We start from the raw sequence: 24725 nt of genomic DNA on the forward strand, positions 1-24725 counted from the left end.
CGGTACAACATCTTAAAACCTCCTCTCTATCACGGAGATCTCTTGCATCCTCCCAGGTTTTGTCTGTTGTTCCTGAAGCTCTGATTATGTTGTCTCTGTTTGGTTGTAGCAAGTTGTTTTCCAAAATGTTTTTCCTAAGGAAGAAAGCAAAAGTTTGCCTGCAGAGACTTTAGTAATATTTTTTAAGTTTGTTTTCGAACAAGCGTTCACCCTTAAATCATAGGCAACACCAGATTTGAAACCCTACAAAGGGCCCTTGTGAATTTATATTTAGCTTTATATTAAATGGCTTCTTGTCTTTTCTCCATCAAATCAGAGAAAGATACAGTATCATCAACCCAGTAATGTTGTTTTTTTGACTAATCCACTTTGGGTGCATTAGACCGATTTTAATCTTATCTTTAGAAAAAGGGTACATATGATTAAAAAAAAAAACTTCTTGTTTGGCTGTTGCTACTTATTTTCTAAATCTTCATGGCAGGGAAGAAATTATATTATTATAATATCAAGATATAAGAGGTTTAGGGGCGGTCCCTTTAAAGTATCACTATTATAGTTACCATATATAAATATATGAGGACCATATAATGACTCTCTAAAGCTTTATTTACTGGTAAGTCTTCAAACAGACACAAGAGCATTAATTCCAACTAGAAAGGGAAGTTTGAGAACAAACTTCATGTTGGGTTGAAAAACGTGAAGTCACTGAATGAAATCTGATCTGTTATTGGCTCGGCCCACTTTTTCTAACCTTTGACCACAGTTATATAGTAAAAACCACTGTGCAAAGTTTGGGGACCCTGGTTTTAATAATGTCTGAATGGCAGCAATTTAAATTTCCCCACTGAAAGTCAACAAGTGACATTTGCTTGGCGGTTGGTGTTACCCAGTGACTAACTCTGGGACCCTAGGATTAATAGTTAAAGAACGGCAGTAGTTTAAATTCAAACCAATAAAAGTCAATATGTAAATTGTGATTCGCCAACTTTTTTTTTTTCTTAAACATTTTATTGAAGTTTTGCAATAAATATGTAGGATGAATAATGACAAATTATTTAAATATAGGTTGTACAACAATAGTCACATTCAACTATGTCCTTCAAAAAGATAAGAAATGAAGAAAATAGAATGCTTACAGAGAAACAAAATAAGTAATTTAAATAGATAAAAACAAAACAAAAACAAATTAACTAACTATGCCCAGTGGATAAACTATAAAAAGAAAAGAAATCAAGGATAATTTTGCTTATATGTTCGTGAATTATTTAAATAAATCTATATACAGCATTTTATAAATCTGATCCTTATTACTTATATCTATAGCATTAAAGAAAAATGACCATGTATTTTTAAAAGGAATCCTGGATTTAGGTTCACTTAATTTCAGCTTCTTTAAAAGAGAGTTAGATATAGAGCCAAATGGATTCATTATCTCAGTCTTGTCAACATTTACTTTATATCCTGAAAAGGACTGAAAATTCACAAGCATATCAAAAACAGCTTTAAGAGAGTTATTGAGATTTTTTATGATTAGCAGCAAGTCATCTGCAAATGCTAGTACCTTAAGTTGCTGCTTGTTAAAGGGGAAAGAAAGGCTAAGTCACTTGGGGGTGCTAAAATGTTAAGCACCCCCAAGTGACTTTAATCACTTATATCGTATCCTGGGCTGGTGCCCCTGTTAGGAGAAAACAGCACAAGCCCAAGGTACCTGGAGCGATGCACTTCCTCCTTCCGCCTTCGTTTCTCTAAGATATACACGATAGGCGCATGCGAAGTAGAGAAGTTGAGAAAAGCCGACTTCTCTGTTAAAGTTCGGCTTTTCACTCTACTGCAGGAAGGAGGAAGCGATGCAGCTACCCCGGGCTGGTGCTGTTCTCTCCATACAGGGGCACCAGCCCGGGGTAAAAGGTAGGCAATTCAAGTCACTTAGAAGAATTGAAAACTCTAATCAATGGTTCTAAAGCTATATTAAATAACAAGGGAGATAAGGGGCAGCCTTGTCTAGTCCCCTTAAAAAAATTTAAAAGTTTGGATTGGTCACCTTCTAAAATGACTTGAGTTTTGGGATTAGAGTAAAGATATTGAATGTAATGATAAAATGGGCCATTAATACCAAATAAATCCAAACAACTGAAAAGATGGTCCCAAATGAAATTATCGAAAGCTTTCTCAGCATCAATATTAATTATGGAGCAAGGAATCTTATGTTTCTTGGTATGAAATATTATATTAAGTAAAGCTCTTATGTTCTTAACCCCTGATCTATTTTTAATAAAACCGTTTTGAGCTCCGGAGATAACAGAAGGAAGGATCAGGGACAATCTATCAGCCAAAATTTTTGATAATAACTTAATATCTTGATTTAATAGAGATATTGGCCTATAAGATGAGGGGAGAGAAAGATCTTTATCTTTTTTCGGTATAACTTTAAGGCTAGAAAGTTCTCTAGAAGGAAGTTTTTTACCAGATAGTACATAGTAACATAGTAACATAGTAAGTTGGGTTGAAAAAAGACATACGTCCTTTTGTCCTTCAGAAGTTTATAAAAAGTAAGGGGGAGGCCATCAGGACCTCCCACTTTTATAGATTTCAAATTGTCAATGGCATAAGTAACTTCTTCAATTAAAATTGGTCCATTAAGATCTTTTAATTGTTCCAAAGAAATTTGGGGGATCTTGCAGTTAGTAAGAAACAATGTCTTTGTCTCAGAGTTGTTATGAGTGTTATGAGAGTATAGCTTTTCATAGTAATTTTTGAATATATCACCTATTTTATTGGGATCATTAGTTAATACATTGTTTTTATCTTTAATTCTAATTAGTTTAGTATGTCTATCATGTAATTTTGTTTGATTGAAAAGCATATAATTAGATTTTTTATTTAAATTACTATATTTAGCATGTAAATATGAATCAACAAAGGTGTTTCTAAAGTCAATCCAGGCCTTGAGGTCTTCAGTAACTTTTTTGTATTTTAAAGCATTCTCCAAAGAGGGAAATTGTTTAAGGCTAAAATAAATCTTTTTGCCTTTTACTTAAGTTTAGAAAGTTTTTTTGTACCTTACGATAATAATGAGTCTTTATTATCAATTAAGAACATATCCCATCTATCTTGAAGCATTTTGATGAAGTCAGGGTTATCTTTCAAAGGACTAGGGAAGGACCAAGAAACAAAACTTGTTGTTGAATTGGAGAACTGGATAGAAACTGGCGCATGGTCAGATATATATCGATGTTACCTATATCAGCTCTTATAATTTTACTTAGTAAATTATTTGACATCAAAATATAATCTATTCTAGTTCCTATATAGTGGGGAGAGGAGAAAAAGGTAAAGTCTTTCTCTGTTGAATGGAAAATTCTCCAAGGATCATTTAGGCAAGTGTGTTTAAAGAATTCGTGTAAAAGTTTAGATTTTTTGAAAGCTTGTGTTTTTGTAAGCGATCACGCCCCCCATCTTTTTGTGGCACCGCTCTGAACACCCCCATTTTTTCATTGACTTTGACAGGGAAGATTATCAGACTGCTGCCACACTTACAGCTTTGAAGCTACACCCCCCCCAAACTTGAATAACATAATAATGGTTTCACACTGAATGATATAGCGACATTTGTTGGATGACCCCAAAGTGGGAGGGACCAACAACAGTCAGTCACATTTTACCCATTGACTTTTATGGGGAAATTGAAACTGCGGTCAATCTTACAGCTTTGATGCTACACTCCCCAAACTGAAATCAAATCAGTCATGGGATCAGCCTGAATGAAAATATGATCATTGTTAGATGCCCAAAAGTGGGCGGAGCTGTGAACAGCTAATCAGATTTTACTTATTGACTTGGTGGAAATTCAACCTGCTGCCATTCTCACAATAATAACACCAGGGCCCCCAAACTGTGCAGGGTTAGGCACCAGGTAACTGCGGTTCAAAGTAAAAAAAAAAACAGATTTTACCTATTGACTTTCAATGGGGAAATTCAACCTGCTGCCATTCTCACAGTATTAACACCAGGGGCCCAAAACTTTTCACTGTTGGTCAATAGGGGACTGCAGTTTTAGTTTTGAAAAGTGGGTGGAGCCACCAACAGGCAATCAGATTTTACCTATTGAATATTATTGGTTTAATGCCAGGGTTCCCAAACTTTGCACAGTCAGTCACTGGCTAACTACATATTCAGGGTTAGAACAAGTGGGCGTAGCCACCAACAGCCAATCCATTTTCACCCATTAAATTTAATTGGTTCATATTTAAACTGATGACATTATTTAAGTATTAATTCCAGGGTTGTTAAACTTTCCAAAGTTAGTAAATGGGTATTTGCTGTTTAAAATTAGGGGAAAAAAGTGGGCGGAGCCAGCTACAGCCAATCACATTTCACCTATTTACTTTCAATGGTGAAGTGTAAAATGCTGACAGTCTCAATTTTTATGCCTCCTGTTCAAAAAAAGGAAAAGTGGGTTGGGCCACTAACAGCCAATCTGATTCTATCTATTGAATTTTATTGGTTTAAATTTAAAATGCTGTCATTCTCACACTATTTATTCCAGGGTGCCCACTGTTTGTCACTGGGTGACTTTGACTCAAGGTTAAAAAAAAGTGGGCACCTGTTTGGTGCCGGTTAGAATGGAGGCTCAGGGATAAAGCTCCTGTTTCCCACGGGTCAAAAATCTGCATTTAAAAGTTGCTGTATATAAAGTTTTTACACATACCTTCCCCCTGAGGTGGAAGAGAAGCCAAGGTAGTGACAGGCAGACTTTTAACAGTATCTGCATCGAGTTTGCAACATTTGTTATAGGCTGCTGACATTGTATCAAATGGCCTCTGCCTGACCCTCGTCCATCGAGTAAGCCTCGTGTCTTGAGGTGGAATTGAAGCCTGACGCAGAATCAGGTAGATTTTTTTACCATACTCCTCATCGAGTAGCAACATTTGTAACAGACGGCTGACATTATCTCCAATGGCTGCTGCATAAGCCTCCTGAGGTACTGTTTTAGCTGCTTAGTCCTGTTCTGAATTTTGGAACCACGGTGCTTTTTGCTCATTATTCATGAAGCTACTCTGCCTTTTCATATAATACTTGAATGTGTTCCAAATATTACTCTGTTATATTGGTTTCCAAGTTCGTGAACTAGTGTATTTAACCTGAGTAATTGCTACTTTACCTGCAGCTACCCAGAATTGCTATTGTCTCTCAAAATACTAGTTCTGTCTTTACCTCCTAGCTGAGAGATACAGTATATCAAGGGGGAGGAGAGGAAGGAGGAAAGGAAGAATAAAAAATAATAGGAAAAGAAAGGAAGGTGCAAGAGAAGGGTGAAAACAACTCTTGACTATTGTATGTATGTATATATATATATATATATTTTTTTTTTTTTTTTTTTTTATGGAAACACATTCTCATACATCATCTATGGCTTCTAAAACAAATGTTAAAACATATGAAAAAGAATACAGAAAACATGGAAAGCAACAAGATGCTTCCAACATTTCTTTACCTCACAAACCCACTTCTCTTAAAACCCCTCTGACTAAGGACTATTCTCTCATTGCAGCGGAAGTTGCCAGGCTCATCAATCCTATCATTGAGGTTACTATTGAAAAGGCTATTGATAAATTACAAATAAACATTACCAACATCTTTTAACAACTCATCAACCACGAGAAACATCTTGATGAATTTGATTTAACAGTTTCTCAAATCCAGAATGATACACTGAACTTGCAGTCTCGGTTGGATCCTTTGGAAAAACAGGCACAAGAATTCAAACTGAAACTAGACGATCTGGAAAACAGATCAAGAAGAAACAATCTTAGATTTATCGGCATACCAGAGTCTTTCCAGAATGATTCTCTGTATAATCTTGTCTCCAAGACAATTCCTCATAAACTTGGACTTCCTCCAGAATGTGGCAATTTCAAGATTAAAAGATTACACAGGATTGGTCCATTAAAAGACATTCAAAACCAAAGACCAAGAGTTGTAATTGTCAAATACTTATACTATTCTGAGAAAAATCGATTGTTTCAAGCATACAAAAAAGCGCTGATAAACCGCAACATCAACTTTTCTCTAATGTTCCCTGCAAAACTCAAAATCTTCTTGCCTTCTGGTACAAGAATCTTTAATGATCCTTTATAAGCATCCACTTTTGTCAACTATCTGGAAAGAAAGGAAGTCACCAAAACTTCTCTTGATGGAAAAATAGACAATACAACTAAAATCCACTCTAATAGCCAGAGAGCCCACAAATATGATAAACCACGCCATTCTAAGATTTTCGAAGAGCTGAAGCCTACTACACTACAAACTCACTCCAATTCCAGATCAAGGTCACCTCATCCTCCCAGGGGAATTAACCCCTCACATATCAGCGAAGATGAAATGTTATTTGAAACATGATCAGCCATGCTTAATTGTGCCTGACCCACAAGGGGATGCTTTTCTCCCTGATAACTCTTCTCTTTGAAAGAGTATTCAGACCTTTATCCTTTAGGAAAAAAGGAAGTTACATATGAATAGATTGTATTGTTTAAAATTGTTATGCCTTTGTAGCTTATTATTTTATCTACCTAATATTGTTATGCTATTCGCATTATTTGTTAATATTGTTGAATATTTTTGCCCAGTGGATGTTATTACAAGTATGTTAGAGTATCAAATTCTGCTCTTGCTCATCTTTTCTGATATAATTCCAACATAAGTCTTTACCATTGAACATAGTTTCCTAAATGTCGTATTTATTATATAAAATGTCGTAGTTATATATAAATGTCTCGTAGTATCTATAATTTGCTCGTATCTATATACTCCAATGATCCTCCACTAGGAATACATGATTCTCACCCACAGTAAGTCACTCTTGGATTTAAATAAATACTTACTCAAATCGAGCCTGGCCCCGAAGTTCCCCCTGGGCCTGACCTGAATCATTCAGATTCACAAAGGATATTAACCAGACAGCTTTATTAGAGGTATACATTAATACAGAGTATTACAATACAGAGTATTAAATAATAGCTCATACGTCCTGAAAGCTCGTGAGGACGTGAGGGAACAAATTCAAGTACAAAAATGTTGCCATTTAACCATTTCTTCCTACATGGGGCTGATCCCATGGCAGCCAATCATTAGCCTTGTTTTAGCATAACTGTGTCTCTCTGTCCATCTTTAGGAAAGGATTAAATGTCTCACTGTCCCAGCACAATAGCCCAAAAAGGTATCTCTCTGGTAAAAGAAATCTTTTACATCAGCGCAGTATCCCAAATGGTATTTGTGCAGTTGGTGATTCTGAGACTATTTGTGACATTCTTAACCTTGCACTAGGGATACTTGTGACAGGAGACAACAGATGCATTCCTTGTTCTATGTAAACATTCTAAGGCCCAAGTACAGTAAATAGAATGACCTCAGGTCTTGATGTCTAAAATTGGCCTACAATTGCAGTTGTTCTGTGCCTGTGAGCTGTTCTAAATCTTTGTTCTTTGATAATAACTAAAATATATGTGTTTATAGCATAAACCTAAAACACCAATATCTACACCTGGAATGTCAATGGATTAAATCATCATATAAAAAGGAAAAGTATTTCACAAAAATTAAAAAGCTTTAAATGTGATGTAGCTTTTTTACAAGAGACCCACCTGAATGAATCAGAAAAGTTAAAAAAGGGTTGGGTAGGAGAAGTTGTTTTTTCTCCAGCAGTTAATTAAAAATGTGGTGTAGCTATCCTGTTTCACCACAAACTAAATGTAGCTATACTACAATCAGTCAAAGATGAGCAAGGCCGATATATTTACATAGAGGTACTTATTAATGATACTCCATGGCACTTATGTTCTGCTTATGCTCCAAATAATGCCAAAAATGAATACTTCTCCTGGCTTAAACAACAAATTTCTTCACTTCCCCATACTAATCTAATTTTAGCAGGTGACTTAAATGAATCTTATTTATGGTCCCTTGACAGAACTGGAAATTTAAAGATCATTTCAAAAAATCTAAACTTTTACACGAATTCTTTAAAGACACTGGCCTAAATGATACTTGGAGAATTTTCCATCCAACAGAGAAAGACTTTACCTTTTTCTCCTCTCCCCACAATATAGGAACTAGAATAGATTATATTTTGACGTCAAATAATTTACTAAGTAAAATTATAAGAGCTGATATAGGTAACATCGATATATCTGACCATGCGCCAGTTTCTATCCAGTTCTCCAATTCAACAACATCTATAAGTTTTGTTTCTTGGTCCTTCCCTAGTCCTTTGAAAGATAACCCTGACTTCATCAAAATGCTTCAAGATAGATGGGATATGTTCTTAATTGATAATAAAGACCATTTAGATAATCTCCCATTATTTTGGGAAACTTGGAAAGCTGTGATTAGGGGAGAGATTTTATCTTTTGGGTCTCATTATTATCGTAAGGTACAAAAAAATTTTCTAAACTTAAGTAAAAGGCAAAAAGATTTATATCTTCGCCTTAAACAATTTCCCTCTTTGGAGAATGCTTTAAAATACAAAAAAGTTACTGAAGACCTCAAGGCCTGGATTGACTTTAGAAACACCTTTTTTGCTTCATATTTACATGCTAAATATAGTAATTTAAAACAAAGTTAATTATATGCTTTTCAGTCTAACAAAATTACATGATAGACATACTAAACTAATTAGAATTAAAGACAAAAACAATGTATTAACTAATGATCCCAATAAAATAGTTGATATATTAAAAAATTACTATGAAAAGCTATACTCACATAACACTCATAACAAAGACTCCGAGACAAAGACATTGTTTCTTACTAACTGCAAGATCCCCCAAATTTCTTTGGAACAATTAAAAGATCTTAATGGACCAATTTTAATTGAAGAAGTTACTTATGCCATTGACAATTTGAAATCTAGAAAAGTGGGTGGTCCTGATGGCCTCCCCCCTACTTTTTATAAACTTCCGAAGGACAAAATGTCTCCTTTCCTTACTAATCTTTTTAATGATATTCTACTATCCGGTAAGAAACTTCCTTCTAGAGAACTTTCTAGCCTTAAAGTTATACCGAAAAAAGATAAAGATCTTTCTCTCCCCTCATCTTATAGGCCAATATCTCTATTAAATCAAGATATTAAGTTATTATCAAAAATTTTGGCTGATAGATTGTCCCTGATCCTTCCTTCTGTTATCTCCGGAGCTCAAAACGGTTTTATTAAAAATAGATCAGGGGTTAAGAACATAAGAGCTTTACTTAATATAATATTTCATACCAAGAAACATAAGATTCCTTGCTCCATAATTAATATTGATGCTGAGAAAGCTTTCGATAATTTCATTTGGGACCATCTTTTCAGTTGTTTGGATTTATTTGGTATTAATGGCCCATTTTATCATTACATTCAATATCTTTACTCTAATCCCAAAACTCAAGTCATTTTAGGAGGTGCCCAATCCAAACCTTTTAAGGGGACTAGACAAGGCTGCCCCTTATCTCCCTTGTTATTTAATATAGCTTTAGAAACATTGATTAGAGCTTTCAATTCTTTTAAGGCTTTCCAAGGTATCACTATTAACAAGCAGCAACTTAAGGTACTGGCATTTGCAGATGACTTGCTGCTAATCATTAAAAATCCCAATAACTCTTTTAAAGTTGTTTTTGAATTTTCAGTCCTTTTCAGCATATAAAGTAAATGTTGACAAGACTGAGATAATGAATCCATTTGGCTCTATATCTAACTCTCTTTTAAAGAAGCTGCAATTAAGACCCCCAAAAACACAACTCAAATATTTGGGCTTAACTATTCCCACAGATTTAAATAATTTGTATTCCTTGAACATCACTCCTGCCATTAATAATATCATCTCAATGTGTAAAAAATGGATGCATTCCCCATTAAATTTAAAAGGCAGGGTGATCCTTTTCAAAACTTTAATCTTTCCTAAACTGATTTATTCTTTAATCAACTTACCTTTACTTATTAGACATTCAGATATATGAAAGCTAGATTCTGCACTTGTGAAATTTATTTGGAATTAAAAAAAAACAAAAATAGCTTTGTCCTAATTAAGGGGACCTGCTAAACTTGGTGGACTAAAAATACTGAATTTTAGAACATTTAACCTCTCTGCTCTAACAATATACCTTATTGAATGGATCTTTCAAAGTAACAAATACACCAACCCAGAAATATTCATGTTTACTCCATGAACCTTATTTTGATATATTTTCTGCATTACATAATAAATGGAGTAATTTACCAAGAGATATTAAAAGGAATCCTCTATATCGGGACACTATTTTTGTATGGAAATATATATTCTCCAGCCATGGCTTCAGTTACTCTCAAACTCCCTTCATACCAGTTAAACTTCTATTGAAAACCTCTGACCCATTAAGGTCTTCTTCCTTTTTACTAACATCTGAGAAAAAAAACATCATATTGATAAAAGACCTATAGATCCAAACAATTATTCTTTAATTCCCTGGCCATTGTTTAAAGAAAAACTTGAGTAACTTGAAATTGATAAATACTTTTACTTAGCCTGCCAATGTGGTTTATCAGTGACTCACAATAAAGACAATTTTGTTGTCACTAAACATAGACTGGCTGAGGCAATATTAGAATTTAAAGACAAACCACATAATATAAAAATCAACATTCTTTCTGGTACATTCTGGGATGTTTTTATCCAAGATAATCATCCCTTAGAGAATGTGTCTGCTAAGTGGTCTGTTTATCACTTTATATCCCCTTCGCAATTGGTTAAGTCTATGTATGAATTCAACAATCTGATTTTTGCTGAAAGCTGGAGGATTCGGCAATTCAAACTTGTCCATATAGGATATGGAAAACGTTTTGTTCGTAATAAGTGCTTTAAAACAAACTCCTATTGCCCCAAATGTAACGAAACTGGTGTTAATTTATTCCACTACCTATGGTCTTGTCCAAAGATTGGTAACTTCTGGAACATGGTGGAAAGATTCTTGAACCACAAGTTAAATTTAAATATAAAGTTATCTCCTAATTTCACTCTATTACACATTAAAAAAGAGAAAGGTGTTATCAAGCATTTTTACCAGTCTCCTTAGCACAAAAAATTGATAAATTATTATTTTTGTTTATGGCTGCCTCTAAAAAAGAATTATTTTATTATTGGTTAAAAGAGGAAACCCCTCCTATAACAGAAATTATTTCTTATCTGAACCCTTTCACTGCCAGCCGTTTTGGACAAAGAGGAACTTCTACTGCCAGACAGTTTTTGAACATTTTGCACTGTTTCACTTTAGGGGCCTTTCCTTGGGGGGACTTTTAGTTTACCCAGGAAAACAATATATCATTTTTTTCAGGACAACCTAAGCTTTTAAAATATGGTAGAATTTTTGTGTAATTCCAGTTTTGTAACAAGATATAGGCTTCTAAATGTCTAAAAAATGAAAAAAATAATATTTTCCATAATATAAACACATATAACAGAAACAAAAAATATTTTATGCATGAAAATACTCCTGATTTGGAAAGTCCCATGTCTCCTGAACGTGCCAATACCAAATATATATAGTTTTATGGAGATTTCTCACTTGTAAAGGTCAAAACCCTCCAGCAGGACACTACCAAATTTCCAAAGCACTGCTCCAGAAAGCTGCATACTTTAGATTTTAAGGCCAAAAATTCCGCTAACAGAAAGTTTATCCCAGAAAATTTTACATTTTTAGAAAGAACAGATTCTGGGGAATCCAGAATAGGATTGTCTGTCTGCTCCAAACTACCAAGTCGCAATGCTTTCCTAAAGTTATTGGTTTTTATCAAAATTTGTAAAATTTTTTAAAAATCGCTTCAAAGCTTCCAGTCTATAGTATCTTAACTCCTAAAGGTCATAAAGTAACCAAATAAAACACCCTAAATATGAACGCCAGGGGTCCACTGAACAGTTTGATGCCCAATATGTATAGGTTTAGCTAAGTATGTGGCATGTAGGGGCCCCAATGGGAACATACCCCCATATGTACTGTCATTTCTGTCATTTCAACTTCTGCAAAATCAACATTTACATCATTATATGTGGGATAACGCTAGTAAAAAGTACATTCACCCCAGAAAGCCATATATTTTTGGAAAGTACACGTTCCCCTGAATCTAAAATGGGTACCCATGTCTTTCTACTCCAAAGTACCAAGCCGCAAAGCTTTCCTAAAGTTGGCAATTTTCCAAACATCCACTCAAAGTTTCCAGTTTCCAGCATCTTATCTCCCACATAGCATTAGGTACCAAGATAAAACACCCTAAATATGAATGCCAGGGGCCCACTGAACAGTTTGATGCCCAATATGTACAGGTTTACCTAAGAATGTGGCATGTAGGGGCCCCAATGTGAACATACCCCGATATGATCTATCATTTCTGTCATTTCAGCTTCTGCAAAATCAACACATTTACATCATTATATGTGGGGTAAAGCTAGTAAAAAGTACATTCACCCCAGAAAGTCATATATTTTTGGAAAGTACACATTACTCCGAAAAAAAAAATGGGGTACCCATGTCTTTCTACTCCAAAGTACCAAGCCATAAAGCTTTCCTAAGTTTGACGATTTTTATGGCATTTCCAAAAATCATCTCAAAACTTTCCACTATGCAGCATCTTATTTTCTACAGGTCATTAGGTACCAAGACAAACCTCCCTAAATATGAACCCCAGAGGTCTACTTAACAGTTTGATGCCCACTGTACATAGGTTTATCAAAGCACATGGCACTTAGAGACCCCCAAATATACCTTGTGCACACTAATTTCATGGCTTATCTTTACCTAATTCATAAACACACTGCAGTTTTAAGAGGGGTAGAAGCTGCAGAAATGTAGGGTGACCCCTAAAAACCATATATTTTTGGAAAGTACATAGTCTGACAAATCCAACAAGGGCAAAGAGTCCTTTCTACACCAAAGTACCAATCTGCAAAGCTTTCCTAAAGTTAGTGGTTTTTATGACTTTTCAGAAAATTGCATAAAAATGTTGCAATTTGCCGCATTTATCTCACACAATTTCTTGCGTACAAAGGCAAGTCACCCCAAATAGGAATACCAGAGGCCTACTGAACAGTTTGATGCCCAATATGCATAGATATACCAAAGTCTGTGGTGTGTACTGAACCCAAAATGAAAATAGCGCATATGGATTTCTCGTTTGCCAACTCAGCTTTTGCACATAGAGCCCCCTGACAGCGTATTATGTGCCGAAACTTCCCCTAACTATACAGAGACCCCCAGAAAACCATATATTTTTGGAAAGTACACATTCTGACAAATCCAACAAGGGTAAAGAGTCCTTTCTACACCAAAGTACCAATCTGCAAAGCTTTCCTAAAGTTAGTGGTTTTTATGACATTTCAGAAAATCGCATAAAAATGTTGCAGTTTGCCGCATTTATCTCACACAATTTCTTGCGTACAAAGGCAAGTCACCCCAAATAGGAACACCTAAGGCCTACTTAACAGTTTGATGCCCAATATGCATAGATATACCAAAGTCAGTGGTGTGTACTGACCCCAAAATGAAAATAGCACATAAGGATTTCTCGTCTGCCAACTCAGATTTTGCACACAGAGCCCCCTGACAGTGTATTATGTGCAGTAACCCCCCCCCTAACTATACACAGACCCCCCAGAAAACCATATATTTTTGGAAAGTACACATTCTGATGAATTCAAAATAGGCAAAGTTTTTTTTGTACACCAAAGTTACACATGGCAAAGCTACGCTAAAAACAGATCAGGAATACTAATATAGGGATAAAAATGTAATAAAACCACAAAAATTGTGCAAATCAATGAAACAACAAAATAAGTCACATGACAGTGTAATTAGTGGTTAAAATATCTGATCCAATAGTCACGCTGTTAAAATAAACAGTTTTTGGGGGAAATAAAATTTAAAAAAAAGAAGTAAACTGAAAAAAAATTTTTTAAAAAGTTTTTGTGAGTTTGTGTATACATGTGCCATGTAAAAGTTGTGTGACAGTGTGTATATGAGTGTATATAAGTGTGCAAAGTGGAAAAACAAAACAAAAAAAACCTGTGCTAAATTGTGTTGTATGTGTGTATAAATGTATATAAATGTGTGTAAGTGTGTGTAAAAGTGTGTATAACTAAAAATAAAGTCACACTTACCTGTCAGATCGGTTCCCTGCTCTCCTTCCTGCAGTTGCCGAGGAAGTAGGTGGGAGGCGGCTCTCGGGGGGGGAAGCAGGAAGCAGTACAAGCAGCAGATGCGATCGCATCTGCTGCTTGTGGGATGGTCCTGCGTCAATTGCATCGCAGGACCATCCCCCCAAACCCCTCGGCTCGTTGCCGAAGGGGTTGGGGGCACATCTGACTCTCTGCACCTGCGGCTTTTGCCGCCGATGCAGAGAGAAGCGCTCAGGGAGAAAGAACGTAGGTACTACGGCATTGGCAGGAAACTGCTTTTTTTAAAACGACGTAGTACCTACGGTCTTGGCAGGGAAAGGGTTAATCAGCTTAGCTGGCAAGAGGCCATCAAAGCAAAAACAAGTGAACCTAAATCCAGGATTCCTTTTAAAAATACATGGTCATTTTTCTTTAATGCTATAGATATAAGTAATAAGGATCAGATTTATAAAATGCTGCATATATAGATCTATTTCACAAACATATAAGCAAAATTATCCTTGATTTTGCTCTCTAGGAAACTTTTCTTTTCTTTTTATAGTTTATCCACTGGGCATAGTTAGTTAATTTGTTTTTGTTTTGTTTTTCTCTATTTAAATTACTTATTTTGTTTCTCTGTATGCGTTCTATTTTCTTCATTTGTACAATCTATAAATAATTTGTTATTATTCATCCTACATGTTTATTGCAAAACTTCAATAAAATGTTAAAAAAAAAAAAAAAGAAAGAAAAACACAAGCAACCTGCTCCGCTATTTGGTGAAGAAGTGTTGAGAGTTTGGGTGTTGTACCCCTAAAACTGTAGGAGGAGTAGGGTTTAGAAACTGGGGGGGGGGGGGGATTTTTTTTTGGATTTTTTTTTTTACAACTCACATTGTCCCTTAATCCAAACCTGTAGTTTCAATGCAGCACAGGAAGGTAAGTTTATCTTACCTATACATTTTTTAAACAGTTAATATTATTGCTTTCAGTGGGATAACTACCATAAAGGAGACCCTCACAACCACATGGGGGGAAGGAGAGGGGTCCTGGACTGCGAGGATTGTTGTATGGTAGTCTCTAATGATTTCAACAAAATGCCATTGTACACCCAACCCTAACCCACCTGCTTCCAATCCGACTTGGCAAGGCAGATGTATTTATAGACCTGCACCTGCATCCAGGATTCGTTGAGGTCTGGCATGGTGCTGAGAGACTGGCGAATTGCTAATGTGGTGCCGTTATTTAAAAAGGGATCCTGTTCTCAGCCTGAAAACTATAGGCCTGTTAGTTTGACATCAGTAGTAGGAAAGCTTTTGGAAGGGGTAATAAGGGATAGGTACTTGAATACATTGCAGTTCACAATACTATAAATTTGTGCCTGTGCCTTAAGGAGGTTTTAAGCGTAACAGATCTTGCCAGACTAATTTAGTCGCCTTTTATGAGGAGGTGAGCAGGAACCTCAATGTTGGCATGGCAGTTGATGGAGGGGGACCAGGACTGCGATCCCTGTTTCAGGACAGGTAAGGTGTTTTTTTTTGCACTTACAGCACACAATGTAGCAGTTTTTCTTGTTTTTGTTTTTTTTCATTTTGCACACTTATATACACTAATATACACACTTACACAACTGTCACACGACTTTTACACAAGTACACACATATATATACAAACACTTTTTTTTTTTATTTTCACCACTTTGTTTTTAGTTTCTTTTCCCTAAAAACTGTTTATTTTGACAGCGTGACTATTGGATCAGATATTCTGACCACTAATTACACTGTTGTTATTTTGTTGTTTCACTAATTTGCACAATTTTTGTGGTTTTATTGCATTTTTATCCCTGTATTAGTATTTCCTGATCTGTTTTTAGCATAGCTTTGCCATGTGTAACTTATGTGTACAAAAATAACTTTACCTATGTTGAATTCATCAGCATCTGTACTTAACAAAAATATATGGTTTTCTGGGGGCCTCTGTATAGTTAGGGGGTGTTACGGCACATAATACGCTGACAGGGGGCTCTGTATGCAAAAGCTGAGTTGGCAGGCGAGAAATCCTTATGCGCTACTTTCATTTTGGGGTCAGTACATACCGCAGACTTTGTTATATCTATGCATATTGGGCATTAAACTGTTCAGTAGACCTTAGGTGTTTCTATTTGGGGTGATTTGCCTCTGTATGCAAGAAATTGTGTGAGATAAATGCGGCAAATTGCAACATTTTTAGGTGATTTTCTGAAATGTCATAAAAACCAGCAAACAGGAAAGATTTACAGCTTGGTACTTTGGAGTAAAAAGAATTGTGTACCCATTATAGATTCAGGGGATTGTGCACTTTCCAAAAATATATGGCTTTCTTGCGTGAGTGTACTTTTTTGTAGCATTATCCCACATAAAGGATGTAAATGTGTTGATTTTGCAGGAGCTGAAATGACAGATCATAGGGGGGTATGTTCCCATTGGGGCCCTTACATTCCACATATTTGGGTAAACCTATACATATGTTCCCATTGGGGCCCTTACATTCCACATATTTGGGTAAACCTATACATATGTTCCCATTGGGGCCCTTACATTCCACATATTTGGGTAAACCTATACATATTGGGTATCAAAATGTTCAGTGGACCCCTGGTGTTCCAATTTAGGGTGTTTTATCTTGGTACCTAATGCTATGTGGGAGATAAGATGCTGCAAAGTGGAAGCTTTGAGGGGATTTTTGGAAATGTCATCAAAATTGCTACAATTAGAAAAGCTTTGCAGGTTGGTACTTTAGAGTAGAAAGACATGGGTACCCATTTTAGATTCTGGGGAATGTGCACTTTCCAAAAATATATGACTTTCTTGGGTGAGCGTACTTTTTACTAGCTTTATCCCACATATAATGGTGTAAATGTGTTGATTTTTCTGGAGCTGAAATGATAGATCATATGGGGGTATGTTGACATTGGGGCCCCTACATGCCAAATACTTATACATATTGGGCATCAAACTGTTCAGTGGACCCCTGGCGTTCATATTTAGGGTGTTTTAGTTGGTTACTTTATGACCTATAGGAGATAAGATACTATAGACTGGAAGCTTTGAAGCGATTTTTTTAAAAATTTCAAAAATTTTGATAAAAACCAGTAACTTTAGGAAAGCATTGCGACTTGATAGTTTGGAGTAGACAATTGTGCCTACTGGATTCCCCAGAATCTGTTCTTTTCAGAAATGTTTAATTTTGTAGGATAAACCTTCTGTTAGTGGAATATTTTGGCCTTGAAATCTAAAGTATGCAGCTTTCTGAAGCAGTGCTTTGGAAATTTGGTAGTGTACTGCTGGGAGTTTTTGACCTATACAAGTGAGAAATCTTCATAAATCTATATATATTTGGTATTGGCACGTTCACGAGACATGGGACTTTCCAAATCAGTTGTATTTAGAAGCCTATATCTTGTTACAGAATTTGAATTACACCAAAATTCTGGGTAAACTAAAAGTCCCCCCAAAGAAAGGCCCCTAAAGTGAAACAGTGCAAAATGTTCAAAAACTGTCTGGCAATACAAGTTCCGCTTTGACCAAAACGGCTGGCAGTGAAAGGGTTAAGCTATGAGGTTAGACTGTCGAGGTTGGGGTTGTTTACTCTGGAAAAGAGGCGCTTGCGAGGGGACATGAATACTCTGTACAAGTACATTAGAGGAGATTATATGCAGATAGGGCGTGTTTTGTTTTCCTACAAAAACGATCAACACATCATAGGCCACCCCTTTAGATTAGAGGAATGCAGCTTCCATTTGAAGCAGCGTAGGTGGTTTTTCACGGTGAGGGCGGTGAGGTTGTGGAATGCCCTTTCTAGTGATGTGGTAATGGCAGATTTTGTTAATGTCTTTAAAAGGGGCCTGGATGAGTTCTTGAATAAGCTTAGTATCCAAGGCTATTGTGATACTAATATCTACAGTTAGTATTAGTGGTTATATATATAGTTTATGTATGTGATAGTATTGATTAGTAAGTATAGGTTGCGTGTGCTGGGTTTACTTGGAAGGGTTGAACTTGATGGACTCTGGTCTTTTTTCAACCCTATGTAACTATGTAACCCCCCCATCTTTGACAGTACAAAGGGGGCAGGGCGGGCTTGGCAGAGGCAGACCTTAAAGGGATATTAAACCCTTCTGCACTGTACTGTTTAACTAAACTTTACTTGGCTATTGCTGGACTACAAATGTACATATAACAATGTAACATATAATGAAGGGTGAGGCATGCTGGGAGCTGTAGTCTAGCAGCAGCAGCAGGGTTGTGTTCTTAAAGCAATATTGCTTTTCCTAAACTTACCCTGAAATCTCCAGGGCCAGCAGCTGCATTAAAATGCAAGAAATTCCCAATGAGAATCCCAACTGATCTGTGTAAGTCTGGCTCCATGTTCCTGCAGCTGGAGTTTTGAGCATTAAGCAGTCTCCTATCGCTGAACAAGGTTGTCCCTTATACCCATGTCTGATTCCTGTGTCATATAATAAAGGGAACAATGACATAATTATCTCTATATGTAAGATAACTGTTAGATGGCTGACATAGTGCGGGGAATCAGCATTTTTATTGGTCAATTCTTTTGCATTTATAATGAAGTTTATGATCAGTAGAATTCTCATTGGTGAATTTCCTTACATTTATAATAACATTTTTCCTCAACTTCAATAGCAAAACTAGGGGGCGGAAAGGGGCAGTTTTAACCCCTTTTAAAGTGTAAAGTTTGATCAACAAACCATTTAGAAATTATGACTAGTTTTTCTCTGATATTTTTTCATCTTATACTGATTGCTGTTTTGGATTATTTGATAAGGATGCTTTGCTGGTCTCCCTATTACACACCTGTTTGTACATACAAACACAAAAAACATCCTTTTGCCACTGCATCATCTCATTATCATTTTCTGTTTCTAGCTCTTTGTGCCACCCCAAGTCCCCCTACATCACCCAAGTCCCCAGCTCCTCAGACCCTCTCCTCCTCTCCTGAGCATTCGGCGTTGGGGGGAGGCAACAGCAGCAGGAGCAGTGACAGCGCTGGGGAATACGGGGCGAACATCATGTGTGTCTGAGCCACAGTGTAAGATGTTATTTTCCATTCATACTCCCCAGTAATAAGAATCAAAAGTAATAAGAGCTCTTATGTGCAGATCTCAGTTCTGTAGATAATAAAAATGAGTATTTGATTTGAACCTTTTCTGTAGGATTACCATACAACATTTATGATACTGAACACCTGTGCCTAGGGTTGCCACCTTTAAAAAAATTCTTACCCAGATGTAATGGGGGTAGGGAAGGTGACGTAGGGTGCAGGGATGTTTATCTAACGGAACAGAGCAGGTGGGAACTTGGTTAGTAGGGAAGGCTCTTGAGTATAACTGGGCATTCAAGATCAAAGCCACTGCAAGTACATTGAAGTAAAATTTTTAATACTGGGCCAATGGCTGGGATTTTACTGGCTAGAAAGGTGATTACTAACAGATGGCAACCCATTTGAGTAGGAAGGTTATGTTAAATTATGGCAATAGGTAAGGAATGTGATCTAGTACACTGAATTTCAAATTACACAGATTGATCAAAAAATGTTCATTAATGCCTTTTTTGGACTAACCTTCATTTTCATATAATAATGTGAACTTTCCACTATACTTTTATTTGTCTATTAATTTTAAATGACGTGCTCTCATGGTCTATTCAGGATACGTTTCTTATGTGTGTCTTAGAGTAATTGAATAAAGACTTTAATTTTTTCCTGCAGCACAGGCCAGAAATCTTGCAAAACTACACAAAGACTAGTTCCACATACACACTCCAGCTGTTCTGACAGTGCCAGAAGATTTCACCTCTCCTACCAAATACAGACATCACCATTTAAAGAGAAAAGAAGAAAGATTCTCAACGGATGAAGATTAGCGCATCATGGTGGAAGCCAGACTGTCCTAGTCTGATATATATTTAAAGCACTGATTTTGCAACCAAGTGGAGAGAAACTGTAGAATGATATTAGTTGGCAATTATTAAAATATTGCATGACCAAAACTAAGGAATTTCCCCAGGGCTGTAAAGCCAGAGCCATTGAAACTACTTTGTACCAGACAATCATTTCTGTTAAGGTAGTCTATGGTCTTTTTTCAAGTGACTTTCACTAGAGAGTTGTCACAGTATTGCTTAACATTTAGAAACACATATTTTCTGGACTTTAAATTACTTTTAAACTAAGCCACCAAAGCATTTTCTTGCACATGCATTATTTGTCATATACAGTGCTTGAATTAGCCTGTTTGCCAATTTCTTTCTCCCCCATGGGTTTCTTCTTCTTGTCAACTGTTGCAGACTTCTGGGGGAGGAATTAATCCTCCAGCAGCTCAGAGCACTCCAATGGCCCACCTTAACCCCCCCCCATAAAAAAAAAATTACAAAGTAGAATAAAAATGAAAATTGTGGTTCAGATAACATTAATGCCCCTCAATGTTCTTTTAGTTTAATATGGTAAATCTATGCATGCTAAGCATCAAAACTGTTCAGTAGATGGAAAAAACAAAATGTCTTTGCTCTAAGTAAAAGAAACCCGAAAGTGTTGGCAAGCAAGGTCTATTTTAACAGTAGGTGTGGCTTATAATTTTGGATGGGGCTTATTTTAGGCACACTGCGCTAAATACAAATGTTTAACTCAATTTAAGCACTGGTATTATATACGTTGTGTAAGACTTGTCAGTAGGCGATTCCTCTTGGCCAAGCTGGCAATAATTTGGTTCTGGGCACTCTTTTGGTTCTATCTTTACAAAAACAAACCCAACCTAATTCAAGCATATTTCTTACTATAAAAACATATATACATATACATACATATATATATATATATATATATATATATATATAATGTATAGGATCAATTAATTATAATGCTTGGAGCCTGGGGTTTTCTTGATAAAAAGATCTTTGGATCTCCATATCTGCTAAATCTGCTTAAAATAATTAAAACTTTTGTTTTGCCACAAATATAAATACATGCAGCTTAGGATCAAGTACTATGTACTGTTTAAAGGAAAATTGTTTTAAAAAAACTTTGCTTGTAATGTTATAGACTTTATAGGAGATGGTCTTCCTGTTATTTGGAGCATTCTGGGTAATGGGTTTCCAGATAGGGAATCCCAAACTTGATACAATATATATATATATATATATAAATCTTTATATTTTACTTCATAAAGAGAAAAATATTATTGTATGTATATAACTAGGGAAAGTGCTATTCATAAAGGTGAATGTACTATCCTCTTAAAGGGATAGTTCAATTTTTCAGTTACATTTAGTATGTTATAGAATGTCATGTTCTTAGATTTGTAATTTGTCTTCTTTTTATAGTTCATTCATAACTATTTGCCATCTTTCTGTGCCTCTTTTCAGTGGTGGAGGGGCTTCAGTTTAATTGTTTATCGTGTATTTTTTTATACTTCTCTTTCTTTCCAGACCCTCTTCTAGTCATTCATTACAAAATGATGGGGAAAAGTCAGTGACCAATTTATTGCATGGGGCCCCAAGATAACTGATGGTGATCCAACATGCATGTATCAGTCCATATAATAGGTATACTCCTATCAAGAAAAGGGTTACAATTTTCTTTTATATTTTTCTTTGCAGAGTCATATACTATTATAATTACAGAGTTAATTTGATTTTACAATAAAAAAAAAGACAACAGTCTATCAAGTTCAACATATATGGAATGATCCCCAACCAGCATGATTTTAAGAGTGACAAGCCTCTCATCCACATCTGTATTTTGGTTACTTGCTTGTTCGTTCTGCCCCAGGTGCACTTAATGTGCAGACAATTTTCACGTTTAAATCTCATGCATCATTGCAGGGTGGCAGCCTAGGGGCACCCACACTGGAAATTATATCCAGATTGTTGCCTTGGATACTGTTGTTTGTCCAAGAAATTATCCAAGCAACTCTGAAAGACATTGATGGAATCAGCCATCACAACATCACCCAGCAGTGCATTTCACAAAATAAAAAAAAAGTTTAGTTCTTCAAGTCTAAAGGATCAATCTCTTGTTCCATCTATGAGAAAAAAATCCTGTGTATCTGTATATAATGTTTTTATTATCTCCAGAGAAAACAACTTCAACTTTAAAAGTCTATCCTCATAGGCATATTGTTTCAGCCTCATTTCCTAGTATTTCGTAGTGCCCCATAAATCGTAAGTCATATTAGAGTTTTTCTTCTCCCACAGAAAGTTGTTATAACTGTGACAAGCTGAACTCTGCAGTAGCAGCCCAAGTCCCACCCCAGTCTCTCTGCTTCCAGCCCTGTAAAGTTTTAATGTGTCCCATTATCGGCTGTTACATCTCATTCCCAAGGTAATTTGAACCCTAGCATCCAGATAAGTGCGGAAATTCCAAACTGGAGAGTTGCTGAACAAAAAGTAAAATAATTAAATAAAAAAAGACCAATTGCAAATTGTCTCAGAATATGACTTCTCTTCATCATACTAAAAAATAACTCAAAGGTGAACAACTCCTTTAAATATCTTATGCCTTTTAACTCCCAAAGAAAGCTAAAAAACATATTTGGAATTTGTTTTAATATTTGCTGCAATGCTTTTTTTCATTCTCTGTTTTTGCTTGTCTGTTTGCTTTTTTGTATGCTTTGTTAACCACCATATACCTAATAAAAGGTTACCGTTGTAACTTGAATGCTGCTTTGCCTTTTGTGAAATATCCTGTGAAAATTCTTTTCCAGCTCATATGTTGTAAAGATGCCCTTCTGAATACTGATGTGAATATCTAAAATTGCATCACTCTTATATATTCTCAGCAGTATATTCTAAAAGCAGACAATGTTGTGATCATTATTTTGTACAATGCACACCCACAACAGCACTGGAGATATATTCATTATCATTAGTTTTTACAAGACTTCAAGGAGAATTTTTCATAGAAGATTACCTCAAAGGTTTTATTAAGCATATTTACAAGCCTTTTAATTTTTTCTTACATGGCTACCATATTTCTTTTGTCAAAGTCACCCATAACTGCAACTTGACATAATCGCAAACTCTTCATTTGCAAAATTAGCTGAGTTTTATTCTGATTGGTTTTTATATTTGCAAAAAGTCCTAGTTATCTATGGCTTCCTTTAACCCTTTTTACATGTTATCAAAGTGTTATAAAGTTCAACTAGGACAAACCATATGGGTTTTTTTCCTCTCCAGAATCTGATATTGGCTATGGCACCAGGCAGGGGAACCCATTGTCGCCCCTGCTGTTTGCCCTAGCCAGAGAGGCTCAGGATCAGGTTCTGAGACCAAAACCAAGGGGTGAAGGTTGGTGAGATAGAATATAAATGTGACATAATAATGACTTTGCCAATGACCTTCCTTCCATATCTTTATTAAATGTTATTTACAATTGCTACGCTATCAAGACTGGATAGCTTTTTTCGATACCTAAAACAATTTGAGATAAATTTTTAATTCAAGTGGCAAAACAAAATATCTTGGGGTGAACCCCAACACACAACATTGGCACTGGATAGTTACAGTAAAGTAAGTCAGAAAGTCCTGAATATGAGAGAGACTCTTATATATATTTTTTTCATACCCTTCCAGCATCACCCCCCGAGTATCGCAGAATAAGACAAGGTCTCCGCACTCTAAAGCTTTAGTTAAACATTTTTAAATAAAACTTTATTGAAGCATGATAAAAACGAGCAACAACGTATATACACATTTGGGGTGCAACTGCCCTTAATCGCCCTGACTTTCTGACTAGTAAATCAACTAAGGCTTTCCAATGGTAGGAACAAAGCCAGCTAGACACTGTTTTCTCAGTTATCCAACATTCCCTTGCCAACAGTTTTTGAGCATTTATGTTTCCAACTTACAACAACTTATAAAGGTGCATTATTTTACAGATACAACACCCTAATACACCTAACCCCAGTTAAAGAACTAAAGTTAATTTAGAGCCACAATGTATTAGTATTGAGTATATATAACACATTGAAAACAAGTTAAGATGCCCTCTTTCCCAATATTATTCATTTTTATTGAAGTTTTGCAATAAACATGTAGGATGAATAATGACAAATTATTTAAATATAGGTTACATAGTTATATGGGGTTGAAAAAAGACCAGAGTCCATCAAGTTCAACCCATCCAAGTAAACCCAGCACACACAACCCACACCTACCAATCACATACATAAACTATATATACAACCACTAATACTAACTGTAGATATTAGTATCACAATAGCCTTGGATATTCTGATTATTCAAGAACTCATCCAGGCCCCTCTTTAAAGGCATTAACAGAATCTGCCATTACCACATCTCTAGGAAGGGCATTCCACAACCTCACTGCCCTCACTGTGAAAAACCACCTACACTGCTTCAAATGGAAGCTCCGTTCCTCTAATCTAAATGAGTGACCTCTGGTGCGTTGATTGTTTTTATGGGAAAAAAGAACACCCCCTATCTGCCTATAATCCCCTCTGATTGTACAGAGTAATCATGTCCCCTCGCAAGCACCTCTTTTCCAGAGAAAACAACTCCAA

At 35.9% G+C, this 24725-nt stretch overlaps 1 protein-coding gene across 19 annotated transcripts in view; it reads left to right on the top strand.

Annotated features, from left to right (window-relative positions):
• plekha6 (pleckstrin homology domain containing A6) overlaps nt 1-22861 on the top strand; it is a 312036-nt gene extending 289175 nt beyond the window's left edge. For 15 of the 19 annotated variants that reach the window (XM_018091023.2, XM_012955768.3, XM_012955648.3 and 12 more), the window contains 2 exons: nt 19078-19240; nt 19919-22861. In XM_018091023.2, the coding sequence (XP_017946512.1) occupies nt 19078-19232 (155 nt within the window). In that variant the 3' untranslated portion in view covers nt 19233-19240; nt 19919-22861. 19 annotated transcript variants of the gene reach the window in all.
• The last annotated feature ends 1864 nt before the right edge of the window (nt 22862-24725 follow it).

Source organism: Xenopus tropicalis, chromosome 2, assembly GCF_000004195.4.
Source record: "Xenopus tropicalis strain Nigerian chromosome 2, UCB_Xtro_10.0, whole genome shotgun sequence".
NCBI lineage: Eukaryota > Metazoa > Chordata > Amphibia > Anura > Pipidae > Xenopus > Xenopus tropicalis.